The following is a 21,683-nucleotide window of genomic DNA, read 5'->3' as shown; positions in this document are numbered from 1 at the left end:
GTCACAACAAGAAGCCCTGCCTATGTCTGATGCCTGAACTGCACTGGACCCAGTTTCAGTGTTTATGGTTGGAGGACTAAGTTGTGTCTTTTAGGGCTCTGTGTATAGTATTTAAAAGTAGTTAAAGAAAACCCCAATTAAATACCAAATAATATTTATTTATCATTCCATTTTACTTCTGAACAAATGATATTGCATTGGCTAAATATATGTTACACTTTTTTAAACAATCTTTAATAATTTTAAAACAAGAAACAAAAGCTGTAAACATTTTCACAGTGCATCTGAAACATCACTGACAACAATGAGAATAATTTAATACATCTAACGCATTTGTTCAAGCCTATGTAGTTAGACAGAATTGTTTTCATATACATACATACAGACACACATATACATATTTACACAACACATTCAGCTTTGTTTGTGTCTAAAAAGCTGAAGAAAGGTGCATCAAAACTCCTGGTGTTTGTGTACTCATGAACAAAACTGCATCTCAGAAAATAAAAAGGGAAACATGGACTGATTTAAAGACTTGGCTGTTTTAGTCAGAAAATTCTAGTTGCATTGCTCAATTACATTAATCTTTATTTACAATGCATTAATACAGCTATTATAACACAGTGCAAACAGAATGTAACGTAATATTCTGACCAAGCATAGACTCAAAGGTCTTTGCCATGTTGCCAGGCTGTATCTTGACAGAATATAGAGATACAGAAGATACAGATACAGAAACCTTCAGAAAGAAGGTTAAGATTAATATGATTAGCAAAAGTTTTAACACACTCTAATGGTGGGAACAGGATTTATTAATGCAAGGACTAACTATAATTGCACCAAGCTTGAACTTTTTCAGACAGCTCAGACATATTGGCACTAAATGTAACCTCCCTCATTGTAAAATGCTCATATAAGCTTGTTTAACAACATTAAAGCCTTCAAAGTACTTAAATCTTTCAATTCAAGTTCACCAGATGCATGCACATTAACATCATTATAGATAAGTTTTCCACTTGGATAATGGGCTTTATATTATGGCCAATTGAATATCCAGCCTTTTTTCTCTTTTCTATAGACATTAGAAGGGGGAAAAGGAAGTAAGCAGCTCGTTTGGACTGAAACTTGTTTGGACTGCATTTAAAACATCAAGAAAATAAAAATCATCACCATTTCAAGACACTGCAAGGTGTTGCTCCATCTCTATTTTCATGTTTTGACTGATATTTATAATAACATACATCATAATTAGGCATTTGTACAAACACGTATTATCTTCATCCATGCAAACAATCGACATGAAATCCCTGACGTCAGATATATACAATGCAATATTATTTGAAGGAGTAAAGTCAGTGTAGATTACCCAGGTGAATGGCTAGTAGTACAGACTGCACACCTAGGTACTTGCAATATTTGTTCATAGAGTAGAACAGAATAGAAAAAATAGACATCAGAATCAGATTTTCACAGTTATGTTTCCTGTTTTGAATGTCCTTTTTTTGCCCAAAGACTGTGGGCAAAACAGAGCCTATCAAGCACTGGACTTGAAGCCGAGTCTTTGATATGTTGTTTTTCATTTTCTTTTCTTTTTTATTATGTTAACCTGGATATTGGTAGAAAAATATGACAGTCCAAGACAGTATTTTTTTGGCTTTGACAGTTAGTGTAAAGGTGACTGTAACCTTTGGTTGCAGCATGACAAGCAGAAACTTCACACACTTCAGTTTTTATACTACTTTTCTCATGTTTAAAATGTTATAGTTACTATGAAACCACCATCATTAGTCACATAACAGAAAAATAAGTACAATCATTTGTTTCTTTCTAGGAAATGTTTACCATACCATCCTGCACACAGTTCAAAGGCTTTGTGTCACTTATTTTTTTCCAACCTGGAGGTTGTGGAGCAAGAAACAGCAATGAGCTGCTTACCCTGAACATCCAGGAAATCTTTGATATATAAATGAAAAGCTGAAGATAATGTTGTCTACAACATCCTCATAAAAAATAAAAAACTGACTCTATGAGTCCGTGGAGAGCCTGTTGTTGTCTTTGCAAAGGGAGCAAGTTTTCACATGTACATGAGTCAGCTGAAATAAACTCGAGCTCCAGATGGCCCGAGGCTTTCCTCACCTCATTTCACAGTTAGCTCCAGGTTCAAAAGATTCTCAAACTTGAACTTCACAACACTTGACGTGTATAACTCTTTTAATATGGCCAGACTCGAGATTTTCCATTGCTTTTATTCTCATGAAACCTCACAAAATAGTTTTAAGAACAATCAGAGTTATATCACAGCAAATACTACAGATCTGGGCTTTGTAAACTCTGAGCTGAAGGTTGCCTGGGGTTATCCCACTTTAGAGACTGAAGCAGCTGTCATTTGGTGTTCAGCCAGGAAACAGCACTGCAGTAGAAAACGCAAAAGGCTGCACTGTTGGTGGTGTGTTGCATGAGGATGAAGACGCACCAACCTAGTATCATATCGCATTAAAGTACCTCCTGACTGATCTTTAGTGTCGGTGTGGGAGAGTTTTTATGCGATGCAGAAAGTGTTGACCTTATTAGCTTTGATTAGTCGCATAACCAAAATGGATACAATCATACTTATGGCCTTCCCTTATCTTAATGACATTGTAGTTAATGAATATTGTAGGAAATTATATATTCAATAAACTAATAAGATGTGACTAACTAATAAATAAAACTAAACTAATCATAAAGTCAGTAGTGGATCTGATTGAGTAACATATTCATGCAAAGCTGGTTTAAGTAATAGATGAGTCCCATCAGATGGCAAAAAACTGTGAAGTAATTCCTAACATCGAGACAAAAGTTAGAATTACAACACTATGAGACATGCTTCTGCAACCTACCTCTCTCATATTCTGCATTGCTGTCACATATTTAATGAGTATCTAGTGAGTTATCCCATTTAATCACTATTCTGCCCTAACTTGTGTCTTTTCTTTGCAGAAGTAATTTCTTTAAAGGTGGAGAATCTGGCACTCGTTCATATCTGTGACATATATAAGTAAGTATGACTTACTTTAATTTATTCAAACTCCCTGGATTCACAGTGCTCATACGTGTTTCAGAAAGAATTCTGCTAATATTTTAAAAAATTCCTGGATTTGAAATAGTTAATAAGTTTGGCAGTGTTTTTTGGGACAATTTTATTAAAGCTGCTTAATAAAATAAATTGGACTTCCCCCTCCTTTTCTTTCCTGGCTTGTCCAAGGTTATACAGTTTACTGCCTGTGCACAGTGCCAGAGCAAGTGAGGAAATACTGTGCAGCTGCTGTTTTCGGCATCATCCACATTTGAATAATATTGTGTGCGGCTGTGCATATTCATTTTCATATTCAATAGACCTCACCACAAAGTTTTACATGCACAACACCAAAAAGAGAAGTACATAATTCTGCTGAATCTCCCACGTATCAGTGTTCTAGCCTCAGCAAACTGAGCAATGCTAATGTCAGCCTGAACACAACTTAAGTTCACAACTGAGAAATAAGCCTTGAGCTAACAAGCGTCTAAGCCCAGGGCTAAGTGTCTTGTGAAAAGCCCATGTGGAGTATTATAGTTCAGGTGGTATTAGTAATTTTGAATCCATTTCTCCATAAACTGTCCCGACTGAGGCTAGAGGAGTTATTGTAGCAAACAGCAGAATGCACCACATGTGGTGACCTGGTTGTTTTGCATGACTTTATGCTAATTATTCCATGCCAAACTGAACGTGAAAGCAGAAAATCTGAAATGCTTTTGTAGTTTTTGTGTGTGTGTGCGCGCTTGTGTGTAAACTGCACAGAACTGCAGTCTTCGGTCTCAGCCTTTCTGTAAGAAAGGAATCATGGTATCAAAGTCATGCCAGTTAATCACAAGTTGCACTCCAGCACATCCAATTAATTTTGCCCATGGCAGGTCGTTTTGTACTTTTGAGTTGATGGCCTATGCTGTCGGGAGGGAGGTGGTATAAAATTGCTTGTTGGACAAACATTTCAGTTAACCTCATCCATCCTCACTATGCTTTTTATTTTTTTTTTTTAAATTAAAATAATGTTGATGGGTGCTGAGGCAAAGCCTTGTGTCTCTCACATTAAAAACAAGCAAAAGAAGTACTAAAGGCAAGCGTTCTATCCACAGGCAGGCTTTTTTCTCCCATTTTGTTAAAATGGCTCTGATTAAAAGATCGCTCAGCTTTATTACAATTTTGGGTCTTAGTCTCATAGGTTTGGTGCTCAGTGAAGCCAGTAATAATAACACACTAACTTGTTTATTTGCGGAAATTTGGAACAGGACAACATTTTTTTAGTACCCTGATTAAAGCCTCTTTCCAAGCCCTAAGGCAACCAAAGATAATGAAAAAGTTTGTTTTCCTAAAGTGCTTGTTTTAAACCAAATAACCATCTCACTTTTTCCTTGGCTAGTTGGGCTACATTGTAGAGATGCTTCTGTGACATGAAAAAAAATCCTAACCCAAAATATGAAAAATAAGCTTTTAAGTTCTAAATGCTGCAGGTGTTTTTTTTTTTCATTTTATTTATTTATTTTTTCTTCTTCCTTTTGAAAAGAATGAAAATATGACCCAGCTCTGCCACCAATGGCAACCTTATAATCCCAGGCTCGGAATTCAAGATAAATAAATCATCAATCAGCCTTTTAATGAGTCTTTTCCACAGTTAATGTCATAAAAGATACTAATTCATTTGCAGCAGAAATTCTGCACAAAGAAATTTCTTTTTGCTCTTTTAAACTGGTCTTCAGAAAGTGCTAAAACCACCCAAACAGAATCACTGACAGAGTTCAATGTAGTTCTGATCACAAACAGTTAGTGTCCATAAGTATTTGGACAGTGTTTTCTTTTTTTTTTGGCAATTTTGCCTCTGCACACCATCACGGTGAGTTTTAAATCAGACAAGAAGTTTAACAAAAGTAACTGCAATAACCTAAAGTTTAAGTTCAGAAATTACAGTCATTTTTATTGTATTGTATTTTATTTATTTATTTTTTCAACTTTATATGTCCCTCAATTTTAGAGGCTCAAATGTAACTGGACGATTTACTGTCAAAAGGTTTCATGCCCAGATGAGACCTGTTCCATCGTTACTCTACGACAAATTAAAATTGATGAAAGAATTGGAGTTAATTGCTGAACATGCTTTTTGGTAGCTGTTCACTCTAAATGTTGATATTTTCTTTGTAGATTAGCCTAAAAAGTCATATAAAATCTATCAGAGAGATAGTCTAAGGAGCTTGGAAAGAAAGTGGCTGAACTTCTTTAAGTTTTGTGAAGATGTTGCATGAAGACTTTTCACCTCTTCAGTTCTATCAGAAAAAACATTAGGACCGGTGAAATCAACAACCTGGTGACGTCCATGTTCTAGATTTCAGCCAATGATTGACTGCAGCGTATTTTCATCGAAGTATTGAAAACAATAAAATTATGTTAGTTAGTCCAATTACTTTTGAGTCACTGAAAAAGGGCTTATTATAAAAAATGGCTGAAACGCCTAAACAGCTGACACTCTCCACTCCATCAAAATCTTCTTGCCTGGACAGAGGTGACTAGGAAAAATGGAAATAGAAGACAACATCTCCTCCTTGCAGATGTACCTTCTGGACAAAAAGGTGGCTCACCAAGCCAAATCTTTCCCTAAGTGCTTTGTATTAACACCCAAAGTGTCTGCTTTAACTATAGGAGTAGAGGTTTTGATTTCTCCTCGACAATGAGGTGAAAGCACTCTTTTCATTTTAGATACAACAACAAAGACAACAACAACAATAACAATAACCCTGTGGTCCTTCAATTTGAGGCATACATAAATACATAATATTTAAATACAGTACTCATAATAAACAGATAAAATGTGGTTCAGGGAGTAGGAAGTTTCATCGTCAGTTCCTCCCTCCAAGCCCAGCGTAAAATGACTTGCATGGTGACTCTTCAGTCTTGGTTTACACTTGAACTGATCACATAGTTGCTGACACTTGTTCATTTGACCTGATAAAATGCTGATGCACACACCAGTGAAATGTTTGGCTTGCTTATCCTCCTGTATTGGCTTTTAACCACATATTTTTTTGGCAGTATCACATATTTGAGGCATGAAAGTAGTTTTAAACTTTTTATTTCTTTTAAATCAGTCTTACCATTTTTGTTTGTTTGATTGCATTTTCACTTTCCCCCCAACTTGCACTTACTGTTATTTGGGCTTCATTCGTGCCACTTTTTGCTTCATACTTCATTTTCCACTTGTTCCTCTAGAGAAAGTCACTCTGCATCTCATTGGAGAGCTGGCTGACAGCCACTTCACTGTGTACGGATCCTTGAAGAATCCTGGCGGTTTGCTGAGGACTGTAGTCTATACAATTTTCTCTATTACCGTTGTCTGTTTCTGGGCAAGGACAGTGTCTGCAGGTCCTGTGGTTCTCTGGTAACCCATTGGATAACCTTGTAGAGTTGCATTCTTCTTTGTGATGGGACTGCCTGCAAATTCCCTTCTCTGCAGAGCCACCCTGGCACAAACATCCACAGAGTCTCCTTCTGCAATTCGCCACATCTCGACACAAGGACTTGCGAAAATTGGGCTTGAAAGCCAGGTAGACGATAGGGTTGTAAAGGGTGGAGGACTTGGCAAAGATAGCTGCCACAGCAAAAGCTATAGGTGGTACAGTTGTTGAGTTACCAAACGCTGCCCACATAGACACAATAGCATATGGACTCCATGCTGTCAGGAAACCGATGCAAACTGCCACTGAAAGCTAAAAAATAGACACAACACAGCAAATAAAATGCAATGCAAACATGAATTCATGAAGGAAATAATATTTAGTATAAGTCATTTGAAAAGAAAATAATGCACGTACCTTAACGATAAGCGCTTGTGCATTGGTGATCTTGTTCTGTGGGGACATATGCTGCTGCACAGCCTGGTGTGAGCCACGGACAGTCAGCAGGATGAATGTGTAGGAAAGAAAAATTATAGTGCAGGGCAAAATATAGCAGAAGAAGAAGAGACAGATGATGTAGCTCATAGCTGCAGAATTATAGTTCGGCGCATGCCAGTTGATGCAGCATGCTGTACCATAAGGCTCAGGCCCGTACTCTCCCCAGCCCGACAGGGGACCGACAGCAAAGACTCCAGCGTAGCACCAGATGCCTGCAACCAGCAGGCATGCATGGACATATGAAAACTTGTTACCTAAAGACGAGTGTGAGAAGGCAGAGGGAGGACAAGAGAAAAGAGTTTTAGAATTGATTATTGACAGATAAGGACATAAAGAAGATATAGTAGGCTCCATTTAAGATACACTGTGATTTATTAACATACTACAAGTAGTACTGCACTTATCCAGCAAATAAGGGGCTCAGAAAAAAATGCCAAAACAACCCTGGCAACTAGTGATGTGTGATACCACTGATTTCCTTTCCGATCCGATACCAAGTAAAATTCAGGGTGGTATCAGTGATACTGATCCGATACCGATACTTTGTACAAAAACATATTTTATTTATTGTATCTTTTACTGTATCTCAAATTATAGCTTCATAATGATTACGGGACATCAGACTACTTGTTCTTATCGCTTAATAATGCAGAATTATCATATAGAAATAAAAAAAAAACTGAAGTTGTGCCTACTTGAAAACATTGCCTGTAGCACTAAAGGACTCCGTGAGAGACGTCTGTCTCCCTCTAGCACCACCTGTCCCTCTCCTCCTCTTCAGTTCGCCTCAACATACACTCGTCATATTCTGTGATACGATTTACTGTGAGGTGTTTGATGAGGTTAGTGGTGTTGCCACAACACCTCACTGTCTTGCCACATGTATCGCAAACCACGTCTCGGCTGTTTGTGGAGGTAAAATACATCCATGCATGACTCCATTTACGCTCAGTCATTGTTGTGAGTGCGCACGCCAAGGGGCTGCGACACATTTATACAGCCGTATTTCACACATGACTATGAAAGGCGGAACATGAAGTAGTTCCTTCAAAAGTAGACAATTATATAGTTTCTTTCCACTGTGTTCCTGTTAAAGAAACTACAAATTTACCCTAAATTACCAAAATATCGATATTTTAATATGAGAATCGATTCTAGAACATAAATGACTGGTATCGGAGGAATCGATATTTCAGTATCGATTCGCACATCACTACTGGCAACACTCTTCTAAAGTTGTTGTGAGTGAAGTGAAGATGAGAACAGAGGAAACCTTACTCATGACACCACACAGCCCCTTCAGCAGGATGCCAGCCCTTTTTTATGGTTCAAGCTGATGGTGGGGGGTCATTTTGCCCCAAGGCACTCACTCAACTGTGTCAGCAATTACAGTTGGCTTTTATCTGATTTTGGCCACCCCTTTCCCAATCAGAACTCCAGCTATCCACGTGGCACATGAAGGAATTATTATTTCTAAGAAAGTCCTCAACTCTCCCTTTTATAGTCTAGCCCACTGGAAGCTATTAGAATCATTCTTACATAAAGTAGCGTGAGACCAAGGATTTCTGAGGCGCAAATATGTTGGAGGCTTGCTCTGAGTCAATAAATTACACTTATTCTTGGTCTAACCTTCTGCTAGCAGATGGGATAAGTTGGTGTGAAACTCCTGTCACTGCATGTTTGCAATTATTGTCTGGATCCAAACATCCACATTGTTTTGTTTGTGTGCTTGTTTGACTAGGAGGGCTGTGTAACAGTGTATAAAAGCAAGAAAACAACACATTTGAACAAAGTTTCTTGCAGGAAAAAATATATGACAGTGTAATTATTTGTGCTCATTTGCATTTCAAACACATTTGCTTGTGAAGCTTGTAGTCTCTTGGCTTTTATTCTCTGCATTATAGACTGTGCGCCACTGAAAAACAGACAAGAGGAGCTATTTCATAACACAGCCTTCAATTATAATGTGCCTATTAGCCAAAGTTAGGACAAATCCTGAAATATCTGCATCATATACTGTAAGTGGACACTTTTCATTAGATGTATATAATCTCCACCTGCATCTCATAACTCATCCTGCAGCACTACATTAGTTTTGTGCTCTCTGTGCTCTTTTTTCCATTTGTTTTGATTTTGTTTCTTGAACAGCTTGACCTGCTTTTCTATTATATTAAAGTACTAGAACATGCCTGTTAGGCAGGGTTTTACTTAGTGGACTATAAAGATGATCGATGCAGCCCCCAGTTCTGTGATCCCTGCAGTGTGTATGGGCAAGTGTGCAAAGGATATAAATGAGAATATTGCTTAAATCTGGCACTTAATCAGCACACCCATTCATCGAGTGAGGATAGTAATAAGGGTTCCTAATTAAAACTAAATTACAGGTTATCAATTAATTTATGCCTGCATATTCAGTGTTTTTTTAAATTATGATTTATGAATTATAAATTATGAATTATAGTCAAGTGCTGCTTCGGATTATCAAAGTTTCAAATATTAAAGAAAAGAATGGTTTAATGAAGCACATACAAGTAAATGATAAGTCTTGAAAATTAACCTTTATCAACCATGAATTCAGTGCTTTTTGGATGTGCTAACGGTGTATTGAAATGTTACACTGATCCAGAATCAGCTATTTGTGCTGGTTTGGCTTAGTCATAAATAACTGTGTAGAACAACAAATTCTCAGAGCCCACAAAACGTAACTGTGCTTTTTAACATTTTGTGGAGGAGTGCAGCAGCAGAATTTCCCTCAGTTTATAGTGTCCCATAAAACCCTTGGTTTCTATGGATTCAAGAGTAAAGGGCACCATATTACCATCAGATTTGTAGCAGTACAAACGCCAGCATGATGGTGAGAACTAAAGAGGTAAAATCCAGGATTAAAAACAAAATGCTAACTGTGAATAATTAATATATATGACACAATGAAATTTTAACTGGTTTATACTGTCCAGCTACACAAACATGAATGTTGCAATAAATGTTTCTCTTCCCTAATTCTGTCCCTGTTTTGAGAATTTAATTTCAAAACTTCAGCATTTCTAAATCTGGTCTTTTTTTCAATAATCAGTCTACTTTTACTCTTTTACTGCTGCTAATTAGCAAATAGCTGAACCCTTTTAGTTGTGACTGGAAAAAATCTCATTATTCTATCTGAACTCAATGGGAATTTTATCTAAAACTTTTAGACTATGGATGCAAACCCACAAATAAAAGAAGGTGAGTAGAAGTATGATTAGTGAAGCTTCGCATAGCAATAACACTAAGACTCTATTGGTATATATTGAAAAAAATTACTCACTTTAACCTGTGTAAAGAGCTGATGCTTTGAAGACGAAACTATTATTATTATTATTATTATTATTATTATTATTGTTGTTGTTGTGCAGCCAACTCTATGATTACCTTAAGTACTTGTATGAATACGAAGCAGACCTTGAGTTAAGCTAATACAGATAAATAATAAAGAAACGGTGAAGAGGTTTGAAAGTGAACACGTAAGGACCATCGTAGCTGAACTAAAAGAGCTTTCAGACAAGCCTGGCACAGTTTTGAAAGGTTGAGATCAAGGAATCAACACCTTGATTTTTAACCCAGAATAAAGATGCCTTTGATGCTTTCACGATATTTAGATAACTGAAATACTGAAATGTTACATTCATTACAGTTTTTAAGAACAATTACCAGTTTTTCTATAACATCTGAAGTGGTAAAAATGCACATGTGAACAACTAACATTTTAAAACACACAATGAATGACAGGAAACACAAACTTTTATGTATTACAATTATTTGGATTCATTCAATTCATCTATAGAAGCCTTTCTTGCTGCTAAAGCTGCAGTCATTAGTTGTTTTCGGACAATGACACATTTCGCGTTGTAATTTCTGTCTTTGTACACACCAGAGTGGATGATTAAATAAATTGTGACAAAAGCGCAGACTTTCAGCTTTAATTCAAGGGGCTTAACAAACCATTAAAATAGTACAGCTATTTCTGGCCTTCATAATCTTCAGTGTAACTACTAATATAAACCTTGAGGAAACCCTCTTGTTATCTAGTCATGAAGACATATATTGACTATAGACATATCTTGATTATAAACCTTAACAATGACACGCAAACTACCGTGGAGATGGAAGAGTTTTTCTTAACCATGGAAATAATTCTGTCATCACGCACTTTAGTTCTCTTCTGTGGTCTCTCGTGCCTTTTGGTTGTCTGGTGGTTTATTTCGATTTTTCAACCTATACAGTGGGGCAAAAAAGTATTTAGTCAGCCACCGATTGTGCAAGTTCCCCCACTTAAAATGATGACAGAGATCAGTAATTTGCACCAGAGGTACACTTCAACTGTGAGAGACAGAATGTGAAAAAAAAAAAAATCCATGAATCCACATGGTAGGATTTGTAAAGAATTTATTCGTAAATTAGGGTGGAAAATAAGTATTTGGTCACCTCAAACAAGGAAAATCTCTGGCTCTCACAGACCTGTAACGTCTTCTGTAAGAAGCTTTTCTGTCCCCCACTCGTTACCTGTATGAATGGCACCTGTTTGAACTCATCATCTGTATAAAAGACACCTGTCCACAGCCTCAAACAGTCAGACTCCAAACTCCGCCATGGCCAAGACCAAAGAGCTTTCGAAGGACACCAGGAAAAGTATTGTAGACCTGCACCAGACTGGGAAGAGTGAATCTACAATAGGCAAGCAGCTTGGTGTGAAAAAAATCAACTGTGGGAGCAATCATCAGAAAATGGAAGACATACAAGACCACTGATAATCTCCCTTGATCTGGGGCTCCACGCAAGATCTCATCCCGTGGGGTCAAAATGATCATGAGAACGGTGAGCAAAGATCCCAGAACCACACGGGGGGACCTGGTGAATGACCTGCAGAGAGCTGGGACCAAAGTAACAAAGGTCACCATCAGTAACACACTACAACGGCAGGGAATCAAATCCCGCAGTGCCAGACGTGTTCCGCTGCTGAAGCCAGTGCATGTCCAGGCCCGTCTGAAGTTTGCCAGAGAGCACATGGATGATACAGCAGAGGATTGGGAGAATGTCATGTGGTCAGATGAAACCAAAGTAGAACTTTTTGGTATAAACTCAACTCGTCGTGTTTGGAGGAAGAAGAATACTGAGTTGCATCCCAAGAACACCATACCTACTGTGAAGCATGGGGGTGGAAACATCATGCTATGGGGCTGTTTTTCTGCCAAGGGGACAGGACGACTGATCCGTGTTAAGGACAGAATGAATGGGGCCATGTATCGTGAGATTTTGAGCCAAAACCTCCTTCCATCAGTGAGAACTTTGAAGATGAAACGAGGCTGGGTCTTCCAACATGACAATGATCCAAAACACACCGCCCGGGCAACAAAGGAGTGGCTCCGTAAGAAGCATTTGAAAGTCCTGGAGTGGCCTAGCCAGTCTCCAGACCTCAACCCCATAGAAAATCTGTGGCGGGAGTTGAAAGTCCGTGTTGCTCGGCGACAGCCCCAAAACATCACTGCTCTCGAGAAGATCTGCATGGAGGAATGGGCCAAAATACCAGCTACTGTGTGTGCAAACCTGGTAAAGACCTATAGTAAACGTTTGACCTCTGTTATTGCCAACAAAGGTTATGTTACAAAGTATTGAGTTGTATTTTTGTTATTGACCAAATACTTATTTTCCACCCTAATTTACGAATAAATTCTTTACAAATCCTACCATGTGGATTCATGGATTTTTTTTTCACATTCTGTCTCTCACAGTTGAAGTGTACCTCTGGTGCAAATTACTGACCTCTGTCATCATTTTAAGTGGGGGAACTTGCACAATCGGTGGCTGACTAAATACTTTTTTGCCCCACTGTACATATATCACACAGAACCTTTGGGGATGTATGATACAGAATAAGAAAAAAACCCTTCTGCAACAGTAATTTTTTTTGGTCTTCTTAGAGCTACGCTGGAATTAAGCTATATCTACACTGGAAGCATCATACAGCCAGCCCTTTGATTCCTTGACCAAGTCAAATAAATAAGGTAATGCTAGCTAAGAGGCCAAATGTGGATATCAGATATGACTTGTTCATCCTAAACTGTAACAAGAATGGAACAAAGTATTGAATCATGTCATTCAATGAAGAAAGAAGAAATATCTGTTAAATGTGCAGGAATGAAACAGGGAAAAAAGAGAGATGCATCAGTTAGGTCTCATTCCAAGGGCATGAAACATTGATGTTGTGTCAATTTGGTAGCATCTCACAGATATGCGCCACGTGTCATTTTTTTTGTCAGCGCCTTATGTGCACAGTCTAGGCAGCAGTGAGACAAACCTCTCACTCACATGCTTGTAATAGACTCCTGCATATCATTTTAATGGAAGGGGTAAACACGCATTGAGGTCATTTCCAGTGCCAAAGCCTATTTTCTCTATCTTCGCCCAAGGAAGTACTCTATACAACACAACCTAACCAATGAGTTAAGTCCATCCATTCATTCTTCCACTCAATCAAATTCAGGGCTGGAGCCTATCCCAGCTGTCTTAGGAGAAGAGGCACCCTGGGCCTGGACAGGTTTCCAGTCTGTCACAGACCTAACAGTAGATTGCTCACATTCACACCTGTGAGCAATTTAGATTTACCAGTTGACCCCAATAATTGGATGTCTTTGGACTGTGAGAGAAGCCAGAGAGAACCCACACAAGCACAGGGAGATGCACATGCAAACTCCACAAAGAAAGGCCCTGGCCTGATGGTGGAATTGAACTCAGGACTGTCTTGATGTGAGGCACCAGTGAGTCAGGTGAGAATAAAAAATAGCCACAAATGAAATAAATAAAAGGGTTAAAACAAAGCCAAAGCTCCAAACTCAAATATCCAAAAGGAGTATAAACAAGAAACTAGCATACTCCACCACCACTCCTCTCAATGCAGACTTTTTCTAGTAACATCCAATAATGCTGCTGTTTTGGCAGCCACTTAAAAAGCAACAACGACAACAAAAAAGAACAAAACAAAAACACCTTCTGGGTTTGTTTGTGATGTTATCTGCGTCTAACAAAAGAATATTACTTGATGCACTGCAATGTGTACGTGTTGGTAGTGTATGTTGTCTCTCTATGCTTTTCTTTCTCTCTTCTTCTCATACTCCCCAATGGCTACAGCAGATTGCTCTCCCTCCCTGAGTCTGGGTCTGCCAGAGGTCTCTTCCTGTTAAAATGAGTTCTTCATTCCCACTGCTGCCAAGTGGCTGCCGGGATAGTTGGATTGTTAGGGGGCCTTGGAATAATACTGTAGAGTCTTTAGTTACAATATAAAGCATCGTGAAATAATTATTGTGAAGTGATACTGGAAAGAGGCAGGGACACTTGCATCTTATGCCAACTGCATCCTGAGAACTCCCATAGAGAAACAGTTTGACACAGCAAAGTGGTTCATGTGAGTGAGTGAGCATAAGTTTGGTTGTGATTCAAAATGAGTTGCAGAATGAAAAAATGTTAAATGGAAAACACCTGAAAAGTTGCAAAAGGTTTCTGTAGATCATCCATGGAAAACAACCAATAATGGAATTACATTTCAAGTAAACTCACTGAGATCACACAGAATCTTATTTCACTGGTTTCACAATAACCCTAAACAACCATGTCTTTGATTTTCTTTATTGCCTCAGTTTGGGTCATTCTCGCGGGTCACTAAATTCCTTAGTGTTAAAATAGTGCATTGTTTTGCAATGTAAAGCATTAAAAACTGGTGTTGTTACCGTAGTTAGGACAGCAGACCTTGAGCCAGCAGACACAGGAGAGCACTGTTAGGTTGGTCAGACTGCACAGGCCAAACAAAACACCACAAAAGGCATACACAGTACAGGCTGTCTCATTAAACAACCACCTGAATGGAGAGAGAAAGAAAACAGAACATGTGTTACTGTGTGATATTAAGTGAGAGTTTGCCTGCAAATTCCCTTTGGTGAATTTCAGTCAATGAGACTGCAATACATTTTCTGGTCTCCTGGATCATATTCAACTGTAGCATGCGGTGAAGCACTCTGACCCAATAATGGTGCATATGACAGCTATCAGCAGCAAATGGTCAGAGAATAAGACAGCAGGCAGACAATCATAGGAAGAGACAGAAGACAGACAAAGGTATTATGTAGGATGCATGAACAAAGGAGACATAAATGCTTTCCACATTATCTAAAACATTTTTATCAGTGCAACACATAGAAAATATTACAAAAATAGGAAACATGTTATTGTCCAAAGCTCAATGACAGTGGAGTTAAAAAGACATTTGCATTGTTTATTGTTTTTTGCACAAATACTACTTAAAATCATACACCTGGAAACTTCACACAGAGTTAAACTGAAAATTCTGGCTTTTCATCTGCACTACACAGGGCCTTGCTATGCTACTTGTGTCTTTTTCAGCATTTTTTCCAACCTTGAGTAGCATCTGTAGTCATCTTTTCAGGCTGCAGTTGGGCTCAACAACCTTGTAAAGCCTCAGAGGCAAAACCCTCAGAGGCAGAAATCACTTACTGCTTCTTCCCAAGGTCTATGCTATGAGCACACAGCAAGAATTACAAGCAAAAATGATCTCAAAATTAGAATATCAACGTTTTCATAAATGTGGAGGGTTTTTTCAAATTTTGATTGCTGAAGTGACAATATCAGATATACCATTAATGTGTTGCAAATCTAGCATGATAGTATATTTCCACCTCCATTTTATACAAATGGAAAAATCACAAAATCCTTTAAAAATGCATTTATTTGTATTTTATCTGTCGTATCCACAAACAATCAAATATGATGAATTTATGTCTGCAAGCATCTGCTTACAAAACCTTAATTTGTCTTTTAATGCATGTCGTAAACTACTGCTCAGGCTGTTAAAGCCCTGGTTTTCGTCGGCAGCTACAGCCTTGCCTTTCAAACCACTCCTCTAACCTCACTCTTCATCTGTCTTTTTCCTTCTATCCTTGTCTCTCATGAAGATAAAAATGTGAAGATGACATAAAAGAGGACTAGATGAAATTTGAAAAAAAAATTGAAAACCTGAATTGTCACTCACATGTGTGTGTAGGTTGAAGGTATTGCAAATGGAAACAAGGTTACGGTCATGCTCAGGTCACTGATGGACAGGTTTACCACAAAGAACTCTGCTGGCTTCAAGGAGGACTTCTTTCTATAGGCCACGAACAGCAGGATGCCATTTCCAAGCACCGACAGCACACCTAGGACACAGAGCAATATAATGTAAAGAGCTGAAGAATTTGAGTCCACATTAAAAGGATTGACCTTGGGGGGATAAATCACTCACCAAAAATGGTGTAGAGCGTTCCCATGATGAAGTCATTGTCTTTTGATATTTTAGACATGAACAGAAATGTTTCGGAGGCATTTCCCATCTAGAACAAAAATGGAAAAACAGACGGGTATAATAAAAAGGAAGAAAAACACAGAATATGTGTTTTCACCCTCAGGCATAAAAACACAACGGCAAAAATATCTGCATTAAAATGTTACATACTGACATCTTTGGAGGATTGAACACAACAACAAAATAGTTCACCCTGATCAACACTGTGTAAATAGGAGGCCATATCAAGCATATTTCATCATTTACATCAGACAGTCATTAAACATATCAGCCACATAAGTAAGAATTCCTTGAAGTTGATGTGTTGGAGGGCAAAAATGGATAAGGATTGTAACTTAAGGTGACTTTACATGGGTCAAGTCATGTTGGGGGCTGCTACTAATTTTCATGGTTAGTACCTTCCAAAACCTGTCCAAGGAAGATCAACTGATGAAGCAACAGTGGGGACATTGGTGCCCAAGGAAAAGAGTGCCAAAACTGCATACTGCAAACCATTTTGTTTCACACTTAAATGTGCTTGTGATGGACATCAGGACTAGGCCATAGGTCAACGAAAGACAGTGAGGGTGGTCTGATGAGTCATGTAATTCTTTTTCAGTATGTTTACAGGCATGCTGCTGAAGTGCTGGCTTGTCCTTTCAGTTCTCCAGATGTTAGCCTGGTCATGCATCCATTGGATGTGCAAAGTTATCCTTGTAACTTATTTTTCTTGCTATACTTCAAGAGACCAAAAGTCTTTTGGTTGCATATTGTGATTCTACAGAAGAATAGGCAAGTGGCTTTAATGCTTCCCCCTGCTTCTTTTTGAAACCTTCAGAAAATTCGCGCAGTCTCATCAAAGACTAGAGCAGAGAAGAGAAGAGAAGATGGTGCAGAAATCCGATGCCACCCTTCACTTCATAATCACTCTTATCTTGAAAGGCCGGCAGAGATGTGCATACACAGCATGACCCACTGCCAATACAGTTTTCATTGTGACCAACACAAGTTGCTGATGTAAGCTTTCTACAGAAAATTATGGGCGGAGATAAGATGGAAATATATTCATAGCCTTTCTATTTACTCAATTACTTCACCTGTACTGAGGGGCACAGGCAAGTTAAATCACCTGGGGTTAAGAGTTGAGCTGCTTGTGTATAAATCCCTATAACCATTCACACTAGAATTTATCTTCAAAGAGCCAGAGATTTCTTTGTGTGGGTTTTCTAATTCAATTTTATGTGGCCCTTATGTGGCCAAGCATAGCTTGTAAGTAGATACAGTCCTGCTCAAGTTTGTGTGTAAGTGTAAACACTTGCTTTAGTATTTGCATAAGTATTGAGATATGCAATTTCAGTATTTAAGTAGATTTTTTCTCATAAACTGCTGGATGTAATATGTGACAAGCTGTAGTTACTACATCAGCTGATATGTATACTTTCAAGCCAGCCATGTTTTGTGACATATGATTTTTCGCCTTTTCCCTTTTCATTTGTTTTTTAAGATTAAATAGAAATATGACCTGAAACATCATATTTTAAAGTCCTAAAAGTTAAATGTGAGAACCTAATTAATCAAATTATGTGAAACCATTACACTTGTTCATTTACCTAAGAAAAATAATTATACACTTCACGTTTGCAAAGGGCCATAATAAGTGAATCCCAGATTTATCAGTATGTTTGGTTAAATTAGAATTAGGTGTTTTCAATGGCACTAGTGACAACTGTTCGTAGGAAACAATTTTTATTTAAGAAAGAAGGCTCTAAAAAAATTTGATCTTCACTTCATACCATGATGGAAAAAAAGGAGAAGGCTGGTCACGTAGTTGATAAATACTCCACTTAGACAGGGTATACACATGAAGGAAATTCAAGACTATTGATCTGCTCTTCATGAGCGATCAAACGTCACTCCAGAAAGAGTTCACAAGGAACTACAAGCCTGTCCCATATTTGCTAATGTTCATGTGTCAATAATCGTGAGAATACTGAGCAACAATAAAGCACTGCGTCCCAAAAAAGAGCACATGTGCACATCTGTTTTCCGCTAAAAATAAAATGATAGGCTTTTGGAATAATGTTTTGAGGACTGATGAGACATAGAGCGTATTGTCTTATGTCTAGGGAAAGAAAACCACTGCATTCCCATTTGTGGAAAATGGTAATGGTTTTCAGCCTGGAGCTTGAACACAGAGCAAGTTGGAGCAGGTTATACTGTATGTGGAGCATAGGCTACCATAGTGATATATCCTAGAGTGATCTACCCGAAGATACCAGACTAACGGTCTAACCCTGCCACACACTACAGGCCCATTTTGAAACTGAACCTTGACAGGGTCGTACAATTTGAAGGTGGAATAGAAGACAATACTAAAATAAAACTAAAAATGGGGAACAAGTATAATTGGGTGGACAGTAGCCAAAAGAGGGATGGTAACCAGGGAGTCAGGGACCAAGCTGAGAATTAAAAAGTTGATTGATATACAAATTTGTTTTTCAGAGATTCTAAAAAAAAGAGGCAATCTTTTTTTGCATGTTTTATAATCAGGTGCAGAGAATGGTGGTTCAATTTTTGTATGATGAGCAGAGAGCTGATTACAGTTTTTAGTGACGAAAAAAATGGTCAGCATGCAAACATAGAGGTATAAAGGAACCCAGAGTGAATGTATGCTGACCTCAAGTCCAGTAGTGAGAGCAAGAGGAAAATACTTACCAATGAACAGCAGAATTAATGAATTAATGAAAATAAGTTGATGAACTTCTAGTGCATGAACTTCTTTAAATTAAGATGCATTTTTTAATGTTCATTGAAAACAAAGTGTTTTTTTTCTCTTGATAAGTGAACAATTACACAATAACAATTACTCTTAGCAAAAATAATTGTTAAATTGTCATCATCACTGAACACGTTGCTGTTAAAAAACAAAAACAAATTCTGCTTTATAGCTTGTCTTTTTATTCCATTCATGTAATGTGATCCCAAAGCAAAAGTATGCTGCATTTTCAGTCTCCTTGATTGACCTGAAATTTCAGAATCAGTTCAATAATCCACAGAATGCTTAAATCTTCTGCTTCTCATTCTCCTTCATCTCAACCTGACTCAAGTTTGACGACTTATCACCAAGGCAGCACCAAATGGATATCTCACACATGAAAAAAAACAAATGCATATTTATACCCTTTTCCTGTTTCGTGTAAAGCAAAACATCCCAAGACACAGCATTTGAAAATGAATGATGGAATAAATGTGCTCTTGTTGTGCACTCAGACTTTCAGACTACATTTTATGTGCAGTTCTGAGTATGTGCAACAAGTTAAGTGTACATGGGAGCCAAGCCAAACTTCCATTAAGGTTTTTTATGCCTTAATGAATAAACACTGAATATTCAGCATTCAGACATTTGTATTCAGACTTCATACCATGGCTGGACTATCAGCAAGTTGATTCTAAATGATTGCAAATGATAAAAAAAAATACTCTACCATCACATGTTGGAACAAAGTTTGTGCTAAAGCAAGGATATTTTCACATGGGCTGTCTATGTCTATGGCCCGAAGGGAGGTAAACTACTGTACTGGTCAACCTGAGTTGTTTGTGACTGCGATTATGGGTCATGAATGAGGAGATACTAATGATTTTATTGGCTAAAAAGAAGAAATAGTTGGTTAGGGTACATGAGAAGATGTGAGTTTGGACAAAGAAATAGGTATGGACAAATACTTTATTTGTAATACTTGGGTGTTGCTGTTCACTCTCCATTATATCATTTAAAATTTATATTAGTCTTAATAAAAAAGTGTGTTGGTAGCTCTGGTTTCAAAAACATATATTTCAATTGGCAGTCAGTTCAGGAAATGAACCATTTAAATGAAGAATGTGGCAAAATTGAAAAGATCAAATAATGACATACAGCATACCTGGGCCTCAGAGACGCAGCTATGCAGACCTCTACTAAAATGTTAACAATTTAGTGTGATCCATTTTTAAAACATTTTCATGTTTGTTTTGGTTCTTTTGACGAGTTATTAATAGGGATGGGTATTGTTTAGGTTTTATCCGATACCGGTGCCAAATCGGTACTTTTGAAACGGTGCCGGTGCTCAAACGGTGCTCAAACCGGTGCTTAAAGAATGGAGAACACAAAATTGGTCCAAAAACCTCTCATGTTCAGCTGTTTTTTGTAAAAATATAACAATGTTAGCCTTTTCTGCAGCTATGGGGCATATATGGTATCACTCTTGGCTGGAAGCAGTGCTTAAACAATGGAAAAAACACAAACTTTGTCCTAAACCTCTCATGTTTAACTGTTTTCCACTTTTTCTTTGGTCATTTTAGCCTTTTTAGCCAGGGTGAAGGGAGTATCTGCCATCAAACAAGAGGACAGCCGCATGTAGCTATGATGATGTTTGCTAGTTCACCTTACATGCATTAATGTAATAACGTGGTTAGCCTACTCAACGTAAATTAGCTACTCACGCAGAGAAGAACGGCTGCTGCTGCCACCATCATCCGTCATCATTTCTGCTACACTGGCAGGGCTAGGGGCCAGGACTCTCCTCTTCGTGTTTTTGGGGGATGTTGCATAACAGGCAACCCACCCGCAGTAGATGTGCTCGGTGTGAGGTCTCGCAGCAAGCTATCAAATACAGCGCATTTCTGGGCTTTTAAAAAAAACGCTATGCGTCGCCAGGTGTTTCATCGGATTTGAGGTGTTACCTCCTTTGACAGTATCACAGTATCAGCTTAAAGCACTTGTTGCAGGCTGCTGAGTTTGCATCTTTTGCTGTGAAGTACAGCCAGACTTCTGACCGCTTCGCCTTGGACATTTTTAATCTGTAGCTCTGCTCTAACAGAACGTACGTACCTGGCCCCGCCTACTGTCCTCGGAAACGTAAAATGATTGGCTAGATTCTAAAGTGTATCACAGCTCAGGAAAAAAAAGCACCGAAATAAAGCACCGAAATGTGCGCTGCTTTTCGGTCTGGTTACTACCGTTTATGTCAGAACCGGTGCCATCATGGCACCGGACACCGGTACCCATCCCTAGTTATTAATATTTGTTATTGCAGTAAAGTACTGCAGCTATAAAGTCAGACCATCTACAGGTTTAGTTGATAAGAAGCCTGATGCACTCAAACAGCATTATCGAGTGGAGGAAATACTGTAAACTACACAATCTTTTAGCTTACAATCACCTATTACTCTTCAGGAGGAATGAAAGATTCATATATATGCAATTATTTTAGCACAAAATATTAGGAAAAATTTTTTCTGTTACCATCTATAATTATTTATGAGTAAACTAAGAAACTACACCACAAAGTCAGGTAAGACACAAATAGCAGGAATTTCCACCGAGATT

The 21,683-nt window shown here is 38.1% G+C and overlaps 1 protein-coding gene across 1 annotated transcript; it reads right to left on the bottom strand.

Moving 5' to 3' along the window:
* Positions 1 to 290: 290 nt before the first annotated feature.
* On the bottom strand, positions 291 to 21,357 carry opn7b (opsin 7, group member b). The gene is made up of 6 exons (XM_085394523.1): positions 20,798 to 21,357; positions 16,280 to 16,367; positions 16,031 to 16,193; positions 14,715 to 14,842; positions 6,877 to 7,211; positions 291 to 6,771 (listed from the first exon to the last, which is right to left on the bottom strand). Exons 1-6 carry the CDS (start codon positions 20,828 to 20,830, stop codon positions 6,271 to 6,273), a joined length of 1,248 nt encoding a protein of 415 aa, XP_085250649.1. The 5' UTR covers positions 20,831 to 21,357; the 3' UTR covers positions 291 to 6,270.
* Between the last annotated feature and the right edge of the window lie 326 nt (positions 21,358 to 21,683).

The sequence above is a fragment of the Rhamphochromis longiceps genome, linkage group LG20 (assembly GCF_057381845.1).
Source record: "Rhamphochromis longiceps isolate RC_006_pf linkage group LG20, R_longiceps_female_GT1.1, whole genome shotgun sequence".
Taxonomy (NCBI): domain Eukaryota; kingdom Metazoa; phylum Chordata; class Actinopteri; order Cichliformes; family Cichlidae; genus Rhamphochromis; species Rhamphochromis longiceps.
Note: the sequence above shows the minus strand (reverse complement) of the source record. Positions and strands in the feature narration are given on the sequence as shown.

What these genes read in the sequence shown, in the direction of transcription:
- opn7b (XM_085394523.1), bottom strand. Translation starts at nt 20,830, where the DNA reads ATGATGGTGGCAGCAGCAGCCGTTCTTCTCTGC. An exon ending in CAGCAGCCGTTCTTCTCTGC is followed by an intron (nt 16,368 to 20,797) that starts GTGAGTAGCTAA and finishes TTTTTGTTCTAG; the next exon opens with ATGGGAAATGCCTCCGAAAC. An exon ending in CCTTCAACCTACACACACAT is followed by an intron (nt 14,843 to 16,030) that starts GTGAGTGACAAT and finishes CTCTCCATTCAG; the next exon opens with GTGGTTGTTTAATGAGACAG.